The following is a 13,054-nucleotide window of genomic DNA, read 5'->3' as shown; positions in this document are numbered from 1 at the left end:
ATTAGAGTATAGTACTATAGTCCAAGTGATTAGGTATGGATGACCAGGCCAGTCATTTTTAATTTAATTCAGAGACTTCTGCGAACTTCAATAATTTCATTTTTGCATCTTTTAATTAAAAAAGTGGCCTTATATCTACATAGTTTGTGAGAAGTAATACCAGAGTTATTGTCCTTACCAAACCACAAAATTAAACATGTCTCGCTCATCATCTTCATATTTCCAGACCATTTTGGCTACGACTATACTCTGCTGTCTTCAGATCTCGGGGGGCGAGATAGACAAGCTAGCACTGCTTAACATCAAATCCAAGATAAGCGATGACCCTTTTGGTGTGATGAGCTCATGGAATGACACCCTTCACTTTTGCGAGTGGTATGGCATTACATGTGATCGTAGGCATCGAAGAGTCATAACACTTGACCTGAGTAACTCGAAACTCACAGGTATCCTCTCTCCCTATCTAGATAATTTGAGCTTCCTCAAAGAGCTACATCTTCAAAATAATAGTTTAGGCGGAACAATACCACTTGAAATTAGTCGTCTTTATAGGTTGCAAAATCTTTCTTTGTATAGTAACTCGATTGAAGGGGAGATTCCGTTAAATATATCAAGTTGTTATAGTCTTATTGATATAAATCTTTATTATAACAAGTTAACTGGAAGAATCCCACACACACTTGGTTCACTGTCAAATTTGCGACAGCTTTATTTGACAGGGAACAACTTAACTGGCGACATTCCTTCATCTTTGAAGAACTTGTCATCCCTCACTGGGATCGACTTAGCCGAAAACAATTTTGTTGGAAAGATCCCAAATTGGCTAGGCAGTCTAAAAAATCTGACCATGTTGATATTAGAGGGCAATAAGTTTTCAGGGAAAGTCCCACCTTCAATCTTTAACCTCTCGTCACTAACAGATTTAAGCTTAGCTCGGAATGACTTGGAAGGAGAACTGCCTTCATATTTAGGTAATTCTCTTCCACGACTTCAATGGTCCACTATATATAGTAACCGGTTTAGTGGACATATTCCAGCTTCAATATCCAATTCCTCAAATCTAAATAATCTCGATTTATCAATGAACAATCTTCAAGGACAAGTTCCTTCTTTGCAAAAGCTTGTAAAGCTTACTAATCTTGTCCTTCACAGCAACTTCCTTGGTTATAACCAAGCTGGAGATATGAATTTTGTTTCTTCCTTGGCCAATGCTACCAATTTAAGACGTCTCCAGATTGGTATTAATAATTTCAAAGGCAACTTTCCTAAAACTATATGTAAATTCTCATCGCTTTATATTTTGGGGATGAGTGGAATCAATTTAGCAGGAGAAATTCCAAATTGCATAGGAAACTTGACAGGTTTGCAGTTTTTTCAACTTAATAACAACAGGCTTTCTGGGGTCATTCCTAGAGGCATAGGCAAGCTCCAAAATCTCATCTATTTGCAAATGAAAGGTAACCAAATATCCGGGGTCATTCCATCTTCAATTGGAAACTTAACTAAGTTGTCTAGTTTTCTCGTGACTAGTAATAGTCTTGAAGGCCAAATACCTTCAACTCTGGGAAATTGTAGATCGCTAATAATACTAGATCTTTCAAATAACAGACTTAGCAGCAAGATACCTTCACAACTTTTTAATCTCCCCGCCATATCCATCTTACTCAATCTTTCTGGAAACCAGCTGACTGGATCCCTCCCTGAAGAAGTTGGGCAACTGAACAATCTTGACAAACTGGATGTTTCGCGTAACTTGCTATCAGGTCAGATTCCAAGCTCTATTGGCAGTTGTGTATCACTAGAGTTCCTGCACATGCAGGAAAACAATTTAAGTGGCACCATTCCTAGTGCACTACAAACATTAAAGGGTCTGCTTCGTTTGGACTTATCACACAATAACTTATCTGGTGAAATTCCGAAATTTCTCACAAGCATCCAGTTGCAAAGCATCGATCTATCACACAACAATCTTGAAGGTGAAGTGCCCAAAGAGGGAGTCTTTAACAATGTGAATGATGTTTTGATAACTGGGAACAGTAGGCTCTGTGGAGGCATATCCGAATTAAAGTTACCCCAATGTAATTTGAGGCGCAACACTGAAAAAAGCAAAAAGAAGCACAAGAAGATATTGACAATTGCAATTCTTTCTGGAATTTTCGGAGTTCTTGTGGCTATACTTGTGTCATTATATAGTTTTTGGCGAAGGCAGAGGGCTAGAGATCCCATAACTTCAAGTGATTTTGATAATTTTTTGTCTTACCAAACCCTTGTTAAAGCCACAAATGATTTCTCCTCGGAAAATTTGATTGGCAGTGGTACATTTGGGGTTGTATACAAGGGGACCCTTGATAACAATGGATCAACAGTTGCCATCAAGGTATTTAGGCAAGAGTACCATGAAGCTTCTAAGAGTTTCACCGCAGAATGCAACGTCCTCCGAAACACCAGGCATCGAAATCTGGTGAAGGTAATAACAGCTTGTTCTAGTATTGATTATCAAGGTAGAGATTTCAAGGCTTTGGTTTATGAGTACATGGTTAATGGGAGTTTGGAAGATTGGTTGCATCCAACAGAGATATTCAATAATGTTGATAGCGTAAATATCACAAGAACCTTGAGTTTTCGCCAAAGACTTGACATTGCAGTTGATGTTGCATTCTCTCTGGATTATCTTCACCATCATTGTGGTGCCTCCATAATTCATTGTGACCTCAAGCCAAGCAATATTCTCCTTGATGAAAGCATGGTCGCACATGTAGGCGACTTTGGCCTAGCCAAGATTCTCTTGAAATGCATCACCAACTCTCATGGCAAAGAATTTAGCTCTATTGGAGTTAGAGGAACTATCGGCTATGTGCCTCCAGGTAACTTGCTATACCCTGCATTTCCAAATAATTATGTAAATAATATATTTTATATCGTATTGAGGTATGTATATGACATGCAGAATATGGTCTAGGAAACGAGGTGTCCACCAACGGCGATGTCTATAGTTTTGGGATCCTTTTACTTCAAATATTTACAGGAAAGAGACCAACTAATGACATATTAAAAGGCAGTCTGAACTTGCACAGTTTTGTGAAAAAAGCTTTACCTAAACATGTAGCTGAGATTCTTGATCCTGCTCTTCTTGAAGACCTAGACAATGGGGAAAATGCGAGCAGCAGCGCAAAGTTGGATGCCTTGATTTCTATACTTGAAATCGCACTACATAGTTCTTCTGAAGTCCCGGGAGAGAGGTCGGACATGAGTGATGTTGCTGCAAAGCTATCATTAATTAGCAAGAAGCTCTTTGGCACTTGTGCACAAAATAGAGGATAAATCTAGCACCCTAGCAAGTATTCTGGTATATTGAAGAGCATCGAGAAGGATTGTTTTTCTGCTAGCATTGTATAACATTCAATGGCACACATAAGTAATTTCTGCAATCCTGCATACAAACAGGAAATGGTGAAATCGTTCACAATTGATCAAAATAAATTAAGTAAAAGCATGCCAAAATTCCATCATGTGAACAATCAGACAATACATTGGATGATATCTCTAGGTTCGTTGTGTCCATTCAATTACAGCGCGCAACTCTACAAGCATCATTTTACAAAAACAAAACGGTCTAGATTTCAATGATATTGCCAGAAATTATGTAAAGCAAAAATGCATCCTGTATACCCTACATTATATTTAAACAAATTAAAGAACCAGAAAGTAAAATTCAATAAAGAGACATTCTCAGTTTCTCACAGGTAAAACCCCAGGCAAAGTTACTAATTGATCCACCCTTGTTCAGCAAAAAGAACAAATTTTGGGTAAAGTAACGGTTCAAGTACTAACAGAGTTTTAGTCTGTTAACTGTTTTGTGTTGGCTGTCAAAAAAAAAAAAATCATGCATGTTTCACTCCACTCATTTTCAAGCCAAAGTCCTAACAATCACTCACGGCAGACAGTGAAGATATTTTAGAGTACATGGACCACACCTAAATTTGCAAGTCCAAGTTCTCTTGTATTATTATTCAACTTGTCAATTAAAAACACCAAAAATAGAAAGGTGTTCAGATTTGGAGGTTCAAAGTTTCATAAACAGGCTAAGCTCCTCCACAATTTGCATATCCCTACCATTTCTAGTAATGTGCTGGTCGTTTCATTTCAGCAACTTATTTTACGACCGTTGACTACTGCATCTGTTTATAAAGATAAGTGAATAGCTTCAATGAGGATAGTTATATCAAATAGTATCTCCCAAAAAAAAAACAAAAAAAAAAAAATATGTCAAGCCCAAACACTTTATTATACTGGATCATTTTCTCTCTATCTGCACTTTGCTGTCTTGAATTCTCAATAGCCAGCAACACTAGCACAGACAGGATAGCACTGCTTGAAATCAAAGCCAAAATAAGCGATGATCCACTCAACCTCATGAGCTCGTGGAATGACAGTCTCCCATTTTGTGAATGGTATGGAGTTACTTGCGGTGGTAAACACCGGAGAGTAACGGTACTTGACTTGCATTCCTCAAAACTCACAGGTACCCTCTCCCCTCATCTTGGTAATTTAAGCTTCCTCAGGATACTCAACCTTCAAAATAACAGTTTCAGCAGCGTACTCCCACCTGAGATTGGCCGTTTACATCGGTTGCAAACTCTCCGGCTGTCTAATAATTCCTTTGGAGGGGAAATTCCATCTAATATATCAAATTGCTACAGCCTTACTGGTATACACCTTTCCCTAAACAAGTTTGTAGGGAAAATCCCACAAACAGTTGGTTCCCTGTCACATTTGCAATTTCTTATGTTAACAAGAAATAACTTAACAGGCAATGTTCCTTCATCCTTAGGGAACTTATCATCCCTCTCTATGCTCTCAGTAGGTGGAAACAATTTAGTTGGAAGTATCTCAGATAGTCTAGGCAAACTAAAGAACCTAACCAGTCTGAATTTATGTGAGAATAAGTTTTCGGGAGTACTTCCCCCCTCTATTTTCAACCTCTCTTTGTTGACATACTTGTGTTTATACCAAAATGAATTTGAAGGAACCCTTCCGCCAGATATTGGTAATACTCTCCCAAATCTTCAGTGGTTCTCTATATACAATAATCGATTTACTGGACATATTCCAGCTTCAATATCTAATGCCTCAAACCTAGAAGTTCTTGATCTGTCACAAAACAATCTTCGAGGACAAGTTCCTTCTCTGCACAAATTAGTAAACCTTGTTCACCTTGTCCTTTACAGTAACTCCCTTGGGTATGGCCAAGCTCAAGATTTGGACTTTGTTTCTTCCTTGGCTAACTCCACTAATTTGCAATGGCTTGAGATAGATCAAAATAAGTTCAAAGGAAGTTTTCCTAAAATCATATGCAATTTCACATCAATTACTTATTTGGTATTAAGTGACAACAACTTAGCGGGAGAAATTCCAGTTTGCATAGAAAATTTAGCAGAATTGCAATATTTTGATGCTAGCAAAAATGCACTATCTTCTGTCATTCCTCAAGGGATAGGAAAGCTCCAAAATCTCCAGCTTCTAAATCTAAATGATAACTTATTATCGGGGATCATTCCACCCTCAATTGGAAACTTAACCAAGTTGTCAATGCTCTCCCTGTATAATAATAGCCTTGAAGGCCAAATACCTCCAACTCTTGAAAATTGTAGGTCACTAATAGGATTATTGCTGTCTGAAAACAATCTTACCGGTAGTATACCCTCACAACTCTATAACATTCCCTCCTTAACTATTGCACTCTCTCTACATGGAAACCACTTAACTGGATCTCTCTCTGAGGAAGTTGGACAATTGAAAAACCTTGCAGCCCTAGATGTCTCCGGTAACAGGATATCAGGTGAGATACCACGCTCTCTCGGAAGTTGCCTATCATTAGAGCTCCTAGGCATGGATGAAAACAGATTCCAAGGCACTATTCCTAGTGAACTGCAGAAATTAACTGGTCTCCTAGAGATGGATTTGTCATACAACAATTTATCTGGCAAAATTCCAAAATTTTTAGCAAGCCTCAATTTGAGGAGGCTAAACCTATCATACAACAACCTTGAAGGTGAAGTACCAATAGGTGGAGTCTTCAACAACGCAAAGAATCTTTCCATCATTGGAAACAATAGAATTTGTGGAGGCATATCAGTCTTAAAATTGCCACACTGCAAATTAAGCAACACCAACAAGAAGAAAAGATTGATGAACAAGAAGAAGTTGACAGTTGTAATTCTTTCAGCAATTTTGGGAGTGGTTTTACTAGTTGCTTTACTTGTGGTATCATATATTTGCTGGTTTAGAAGGAAGCCTAAGGAACCCACATCTTCTGGTGATTCAGATAATTTCCAGAATTTGTCATATCAAACCCTTCTTAAAGCAACTAACGGATTCTCCTCTGAAAATTTAATTGGCACTGGTTCATTTGGGATCGTATACAAAGGAATTCTTGAAGAGGATGGATCAACAGTGGCCATCAAGATATTTAACCTTGAAAATCGTGGCGCTTCCAAGAGTTTTTTGGCAGAATGTAGCGTCCTCCGAAGCATAAGACATCGGAATCTTGTTAAGGTAATAACAGTTTGTTCAAGTGTTGATTATCAAGGCAAAGATTTCAAGGCTTTGGTTTTTGAGTATATGGTGAATGGGAGTTTAGACAATTGGTTCCATCCAACTGAGGCAATCACTAGAGCTGATGGCACAAATGATACCTCAAGGATCTTGAACTTTCGCCAAAGACTTGATATTGCAATTGAGGTTGCATTTGCTTTGGATTATCTTCACCACCATTGTGGCACCTCCATAGTTCACTGCGACCTCAAGCCAAGCAATATTCTCCTTGATGAAGATATGGTTGCACATGTAGGAGACTTTGGCCTTGCCAAGTTTCTCTTGAAAGACATCACTGATTCTCAAGACAATCAATCTACCTCTATTGGAGTTAGAGGTACCATTGGTTACACTCCTCCAGGTAATTAACTATTGCTCTTACACCTATCTCTAAAAATATATTAACTACCTGTACTGTAGTGATCCTATTTTAGCTATCAGTAACAAACATTTAGGATATAATTTAATGTTAGTTCAATTATAACATACGAGGCACTACATGCAGAATATGGTGTGGGAAATGAGGTGTCTACCAGAGGTGATGTCTATAGTTTTGGAATCCTATTACTCGAAATATTTACAGGAAAGAGGCCTACAAACGACATGTTCAAGGGGGGCCTAAGTTTGCATTGCTTCGTCAAAGAAGCTCTACCTGAAAATGTTATCGAAATTTTAGATCATGTCCTTGTTGATGAAATAGACCATGAGGAAACAGACAAGCAAGACAGCGCCTTGATGTTGGAGGCGCTGACTTCTATACTTGGAATAGCAATTTCTTGCTCAGCTGAGGTCCCAAGAGAAAGGTTGGACATAAGTGACGTGGGTACAAAGCTATCATCTATCAAAAACAAGCTCCTTGGAACTCATTTACAACAAAGGAGAAGAATTAGAGCAGGTAATGTTTAAAATATGTTTCCTCACAAATGATAATATAAAGAGAAATTGCAAAATTACTTCTTCAACTATATCTCTAGCTGAGGTTTAGTGAAATTTTTATATCAGATTTTATTAGCTCTTTAATCTTCTGGGTGCAGGAACACAAAGCTGATCAATGTCTAAATAACATTAGCTTCCCACGAGCAAAGATGTGATGGACATGAAGAACAAGATGAGCTAATATTCTTCAGTGACTTCTCTTGAGGCTTTTTTAGGGGGTTTTAATAACTAGTGCTTATGAGTTCTGATTCAAGATCAGAACAGCAAAGCAGCCATCTAGTTCTGAATACAGCCTATATTATTTTGATGATTTAATTAATTAGATGTATCACAATGAGACTTTTAATTCCTTATCTTAGATCCATTTTCATGGGATACCCAGAGGCCAGCGGAAATATTTCCAGATATATCTTGTTCAGAGATGATAAATGGATCAGCATTTCCAAGTTCTCTGTTTTTGTAATTTTGGTTACTCTGTGTCTCTGTGTAGTGTGTACCCTATGTAATATGTGCATCAGATATCATGAAAGCCCGAACTTAAAATTCTACAAAAATCAAACTGCAGCTTATCTGAAAAATAATTTAGCATTTATGGTGCAATCATGCAGGACACCTATGTTAACACACTGGCATTCACAGAATAGAATACAGATAAAAATATAGCTACTGCACAAGGATACATTGTAGTACAACATAGTAGTGTGAGTTAAAAATTTCTTCCACAACCAAGTAAAATAAACTAAGCAAAAGCTAGCCATAATTTGAACAGAACGGCGCAATAACTTAAAATCAAAGTAACTACCATTTCATTCACAAGGTCAAAAAAGGACAGAAACTATACAGAGAAATATCCATATTCTATAACACAAGATACAAAGATTAAATTCTTTCGAGTAAATGCACAAAATGAATTAAGGCAGAACCAACAAGTGATACAGATTATTCAGTAACGAAAAATTCCCAGAGGTACACTCAAGAAAACTAACCTTGATTTCAGTGGTCCACAAACAATAAGGCATTTGATTCAGAAAGAAATTTGCAGCTGCTCGATCCACTGTGAAAGCCGCCCATCGAGATCATCAACATGAAACTGCCTTAATTGGATGCTTGCTTGGTTGAATCAAAAGCTCCAACTTTCAGTTAATGAACACAAACTTTCGTCCAATTCTGACATAGTAGTTGGAAAACCAGAAGGCTGAAGTAACAACATGTCAACATATGTAAGAGCTGAAGATCACAGATATTGACACTTGAAACCAAACTTCAACCCAAAACACAGATTGAATTTTCCATATGCAGTGTTAGTGTCAACCTATCTTCAATCACATCCCATATAAACTCGTCGAAATTCAACTCCATGTACAAAAGGAGGAACAATCTTGCTACCTACTAGCCTATTACACATAACTAGTTATCATAATATCAGAGCCACATTAGTACAGATGAAAATGTGCATCTATTTAACCAATCTTGAAGTCAGCTAACGAGCAGTCGATTATTTGACTAGACTAAAAATGTAGATTGTAGATACATTCATGAATCAAGTTCTTAAGTTAGATTTTCAATTATTCTGTTTTTACAAGTACAGCATTGCAATTGTATACAAACATCAACCAGCTCCCAAAGCATTGCACAAGCGGATGTCAACTGGGATCGAATTCCGTCTACATTTCCTACTTGCTCAAAGACATTGCACAAAAATTGCAAATAATTTTTGTATTCAATTCAATTTCCAGATTTCAGTATTATTACACAAAATACAAGATTATTACTGTAATATTAATCAATTTTCCACCAATTCAACCCTAAAAAAATCAATAAATTAACATAAAAAAAAAATCAACAAGAAACCCAATTTTTGTGGGTACTAATCAAAGCAGACAACAATCCAGCACAAGAAAGAACAAACGGAGTAAAAATCTTTCCTTTACCATCCCGAATATCGGCCAACGCCATTAATCCATCAGCAAAATCCTGCAAAATCGACATCTTCTTCATCATCATCTTCAACCTCAAAACCTTCAATTTTTCTCTCTCCTCTTCACAATTCTCATCTCTTACATCCGCAATCTCAACACTCGAATTCAAACACTTCAATTTCTCATCCAATTCCTTCAAATCTCCAACCTTCAACGTAGTACTCCCAATATACCCAACAAACTCCGCCCACGCGCTTACCTTCTGGAGCTCACGCGCGTGACGCGCGTCAATCAAACCAGATTTCGTCAACCACACGATTTGTTCGACGAAGTAGTAGATTCCTTCTCCACCGTACGCGAGGAGAGAGAGTAGAAGCAATTGACGGCTCTGATTTTTCTCACGCGCCGCCGAGCGTAGCGCGTTGACGTCTTGGATGAATTTGCCGAGGCGAAAGGCTTTTCGGCTGAGACCAACGGAGGATTCAAACGACTTGAGGCGGCGCGTGAGGGGGTGCGCGTGGGGGAGTAGTGAAGAAGAGATGATGAATTTGGAAGCGTATCGCGATATCTTGAGGAGTTTGTCGACTCCATCGCGTTTTGCTAAGTAAGCTTCTAGATGCTTCAGGAAGTCTCTGTCTTTCGAAGGTTTTGCTGCCATTGAAGATGATGGAGTTTCCTTTGGTTTAGAGATTGTTCATCTAGAAGAGAGACGATGTCGTTTTAGAGTGTATGATTTTGGGTTCTATTGACCGATTGATTGGGGGAATAAAGAGGGGAGATGTTAATGCTTGAAACGACGTCGTTTTATTGGATTTCGTGCTTTGATTTGCGTCCCAACGGGTGATGAGAATTGATCTCCAAATACTTTAAAATTGGGAAGGAAGCTTTAACCAACTAAATAATTTATCAATTTTTTTTAAAGTCTAGTTTGTGTTCGGTAGGTTTCTCAAGTTATTAAGACTTTATAAGTAGTGAGAATTGAATCTTGTAATACTTGTAAATACTTTGGTCTAAGGGTCTGTTCTGAGTTATTGAACAGAGCTGAACTGAACTAAAACAAACTAAACTGATTATGAGAGAAGGAAATAAGGAATTGAAATGAATTGAATTAAAGTGAAGAGATCAGGTCCTAAGTGTATTGTTACATAAACTTGTATCATTGATTGATTGTGTTTTATAAGTGATAATTGTTATTGCTTTTAAATGTATTTTATGTGCTTTTACTACAAGCTTGTAACAATACTATTGAATAACCGAAAATAAATAAGATATTTTTTAAGTTTAATATATTGAAAATAAAATTTAGGGCTAAGGATTAGGTTTAGGGTTTTAATTTAGAATGTTAAAAATGTGTACCCATTGTAATTGCTTTACATGCCTCATTTTAATCTAGTATTTGTCAAAGACAGCTTTTAACAAAAACTGATTTCGTATAACCGGCTATTAGATAAGCATATTTGTTCATTTACACGAAATTTCGCTCATTTGCACAAATCTAATACGGAGTATATATATTTAAAGGGGAGTTTTTTTGCCAAGTTTTTATAGAGCCACGTAGGATTTAATTTTCTTAGTACGCCATGTAAGATTATAAATTTTAGTTTTAGCCAATTAAATAAGAGATTATTAATTTCTTTTATAATTAAATAATTCAAAATACCACGTAAGCAAAATTGACTGAGATTTTTAAGTTTAAATTAATTATATATTAAATATTATCTTTTGATAGTATGAATTTTATCTAAATATATAACAAAATTTAGCACATAAATTAAAAAAAAAATTATTTTAAAAAATTTAACAAACACCGTGCATCGTACGGGCTTCATCTAGTGTTTATCTATTGGTCAACTTAAGATAAAAATCCAAAAGAGGAGGAGAGTAAAAAGTTGGTGTCCATCTTTTCAGTTCCCCTAAATTGTCCATATATATACATATGTATCTTCCAAATTACACCAATTTCAAACTTTTACGGGCTTGTAGAATTTACCAAAAATAAAATCTATACTTACTTTACGGGCTTGTAGAATTTACCAAAAATAAAAACACACCCCCATTTGCCACGTGTCCTCCTTTCATATGCATTTCTTCATAGTCGTTTTCTTTCTATTGACTTTTTTATTATTTTATTTGTCATTTGTTATGGTAGAACTTCTCTATGAAAATTGTATAGTAGTCATTTGAAAAATTACAACCACAATTTTTATAATTAACGGCAGTGATTTAGGGCATGTTCTCTTCAGTTCCAACCAGTTCAGCTCAGTTATGTTCAGTTCAGTTTAGCTCCAATCAGTTTAGTTCAATTAACTTCAGTTCAGCTCCAATCAGTTCATTTAGTTCAATTCTCTTCGGCTTGGTTCAGTAAATCAGAACAAGCCCTTAATAATATTTAAACTATTTTTAAATGTTAAAATTACTACGTACTTAAAATTCATCTTCCTTATTTCAAGAATTCAATTTAAATTTGCAAAATTAAAATAGCTCTTAAATTTGTACGAGTAACCTTTCTATAATTCAACATATTGAATTCCCATAATGTTTTCCGCTTTTCCCTCCATCTCTCAAATTTAATTTGATTGAATATGTTATTTCATTCAATCCTAATCATCTACTCTTATTTTTGCTCCTAACATAAATTTCTAATTAAATATTTTTGACATCACCTAAATTCTTCGTATGGGTTTAGGTTTAGGATTAACATAGTGTCACGGTTTGTGGTTAGGGATTAGGGTCTATGATTATGGTTAGGGTTCGTTTAGGTTTACGATTTGGTTTACGATGCCTTAGGATTTGGCTATGGTTTGTGGTGTTATGGATTAGGATTTAGGGTTATGGCTTAGGTTAAAGAATTTGGGGTTTATAATTAGGATTAGGGTTACAATTTAGGATTAGGGTTAAGGGTTTAGAGTTAGGGTTTAAGGTTTAGGGGTTTGATTTAGAATTTAGGGCTTAGGTTGGTTTAAGTTAAGGGTTTAGGGTTTAGGGTTAGGGTAAAGGTTTAGGGGTTAGGATTCAGGATTAGGGTTTCGGGTTTAGGGTTAGGGTTAGGGTTTAGGGTTTAGTGTTAGGGTTAGGGTTTAGGTTTAGGGTTCGGATTTAGGTTTAGGGTTAGGGTTTAGGGTTAGGGGTTAGGGGTTAGGGTTTAGCGTTAGGGTTTAGGGTTAGGGTTAGGGTTTAGGGTTGGTTAGGGTTTAGGTTTAGGGTTTAGGGGTTAGGGTTAGGGTTTAGGGTTAGGGTTAGAGTTTAGGGTTTAGGATTAGGGTTAGGGTTTAGGGTTAGGGTTTAGGGTTGGGTTTAGGGTTAGAGTTAGGGTTTAGTGTTAGGGTTAGGTTTAGGGTTAGGGTTGGTTTAGGGGGTTAGGGAAATGACTACTTGTGGGGAATATTGTTCAGGGTCCTCATAGGTTTAAAGATATTTTAGAGAATTACTGGCGTGCTACTGTCACGTGTTCAAACGTTAAGGCTATTAGTAGCGGAAAAACTAACTAAGTTATAAATAAGTTTCAAAACCAATAACCAAAACTAAACTAAATCATACAACTTGGAACCAATAAGACCCTTATTCAAAACCCCACAAAAGTAGTAAATAAATAAATCCAGAGTTAA

General features: G+C 36.6%; 3 protein-coding genes across 3 annotated transcripts; 2 read left to right on the top strand and 1 right to left on the bottom strand.

The window, feature by feature from the left end:
• The first annotated feature begins 196 nt into the window (after positions 1-196).
• LOC145589090 (uncharacterized) lies at positions 197-3,321 on the top strand. Its single transcript, XM_081645657.1, has 2 exons — positions 197-2,864; positions 2,948-3,321. The coding sequence occupies exons 1-2, from the start codon at positions 197-199 to the stop codon at positions 3,319-3,321; spliced, it is 3,042 nt and encodes a 1,013-aa protein (XP_081501783.1).
• Positions 3,322-4,257: 936 nt separating this feature from the next.
• On the top strand, positions 4,258-7,993 carry LOC145589089 (uncharacterized). The gene is made up of 3 exons (XM_081645656.1): positions 4,258-6,955; positions 7,100-7,489; positions 7,890-7,993. The coding sequence occupies exons 1-3, from the start codon at positions 4,264-4,266 to the stop codon at positions 7,991-7,993; spliced, it is 3,186 nt and encodes a 1,061-aa protein (XP_081501782.1). The 5' UTR covers positions 4,258-4,263.
• Positions 7,994-9,231: 1,238 nt separating this feature from the next.
• Positions 9,232-10,222, bottom strand: LOC145589828 (peroxisomal membrane protein 11A-like). The gene has a single exon (XM_081646511.1). It carries the CDS (start codon positions 10,105-10,107, stop codon positions 9,370-9,372), a length of 738 nt encoding a protein of 245 aa, XP_081502637.1. The 5' UTR covers positions 10,108-10,222; the 3' UTR covers positions 9,232-9,369.
• Between the last annotated feature and the right edge of the window lie 2,832 nt (positions 10,223-13,054).

Source organism: Chenopodium album, chromosome 17, assembly GCF_948465745.1.
Source record: "Chenopodium album chromosome 17, dcCheAlbu1.1, whole genome shotgun sequence".
Taxonomy (NCBI): domain Eukaryota; kingdom Viridiplantae; phylum Streptophyta; class Magnoliopsida; order Caryophyllales; family Amaranthaceae; genus Chenopodium; species Chenopodium album.
This window is presented reverse-complemented; position numbering and strand designations above follow the sequence as displayed.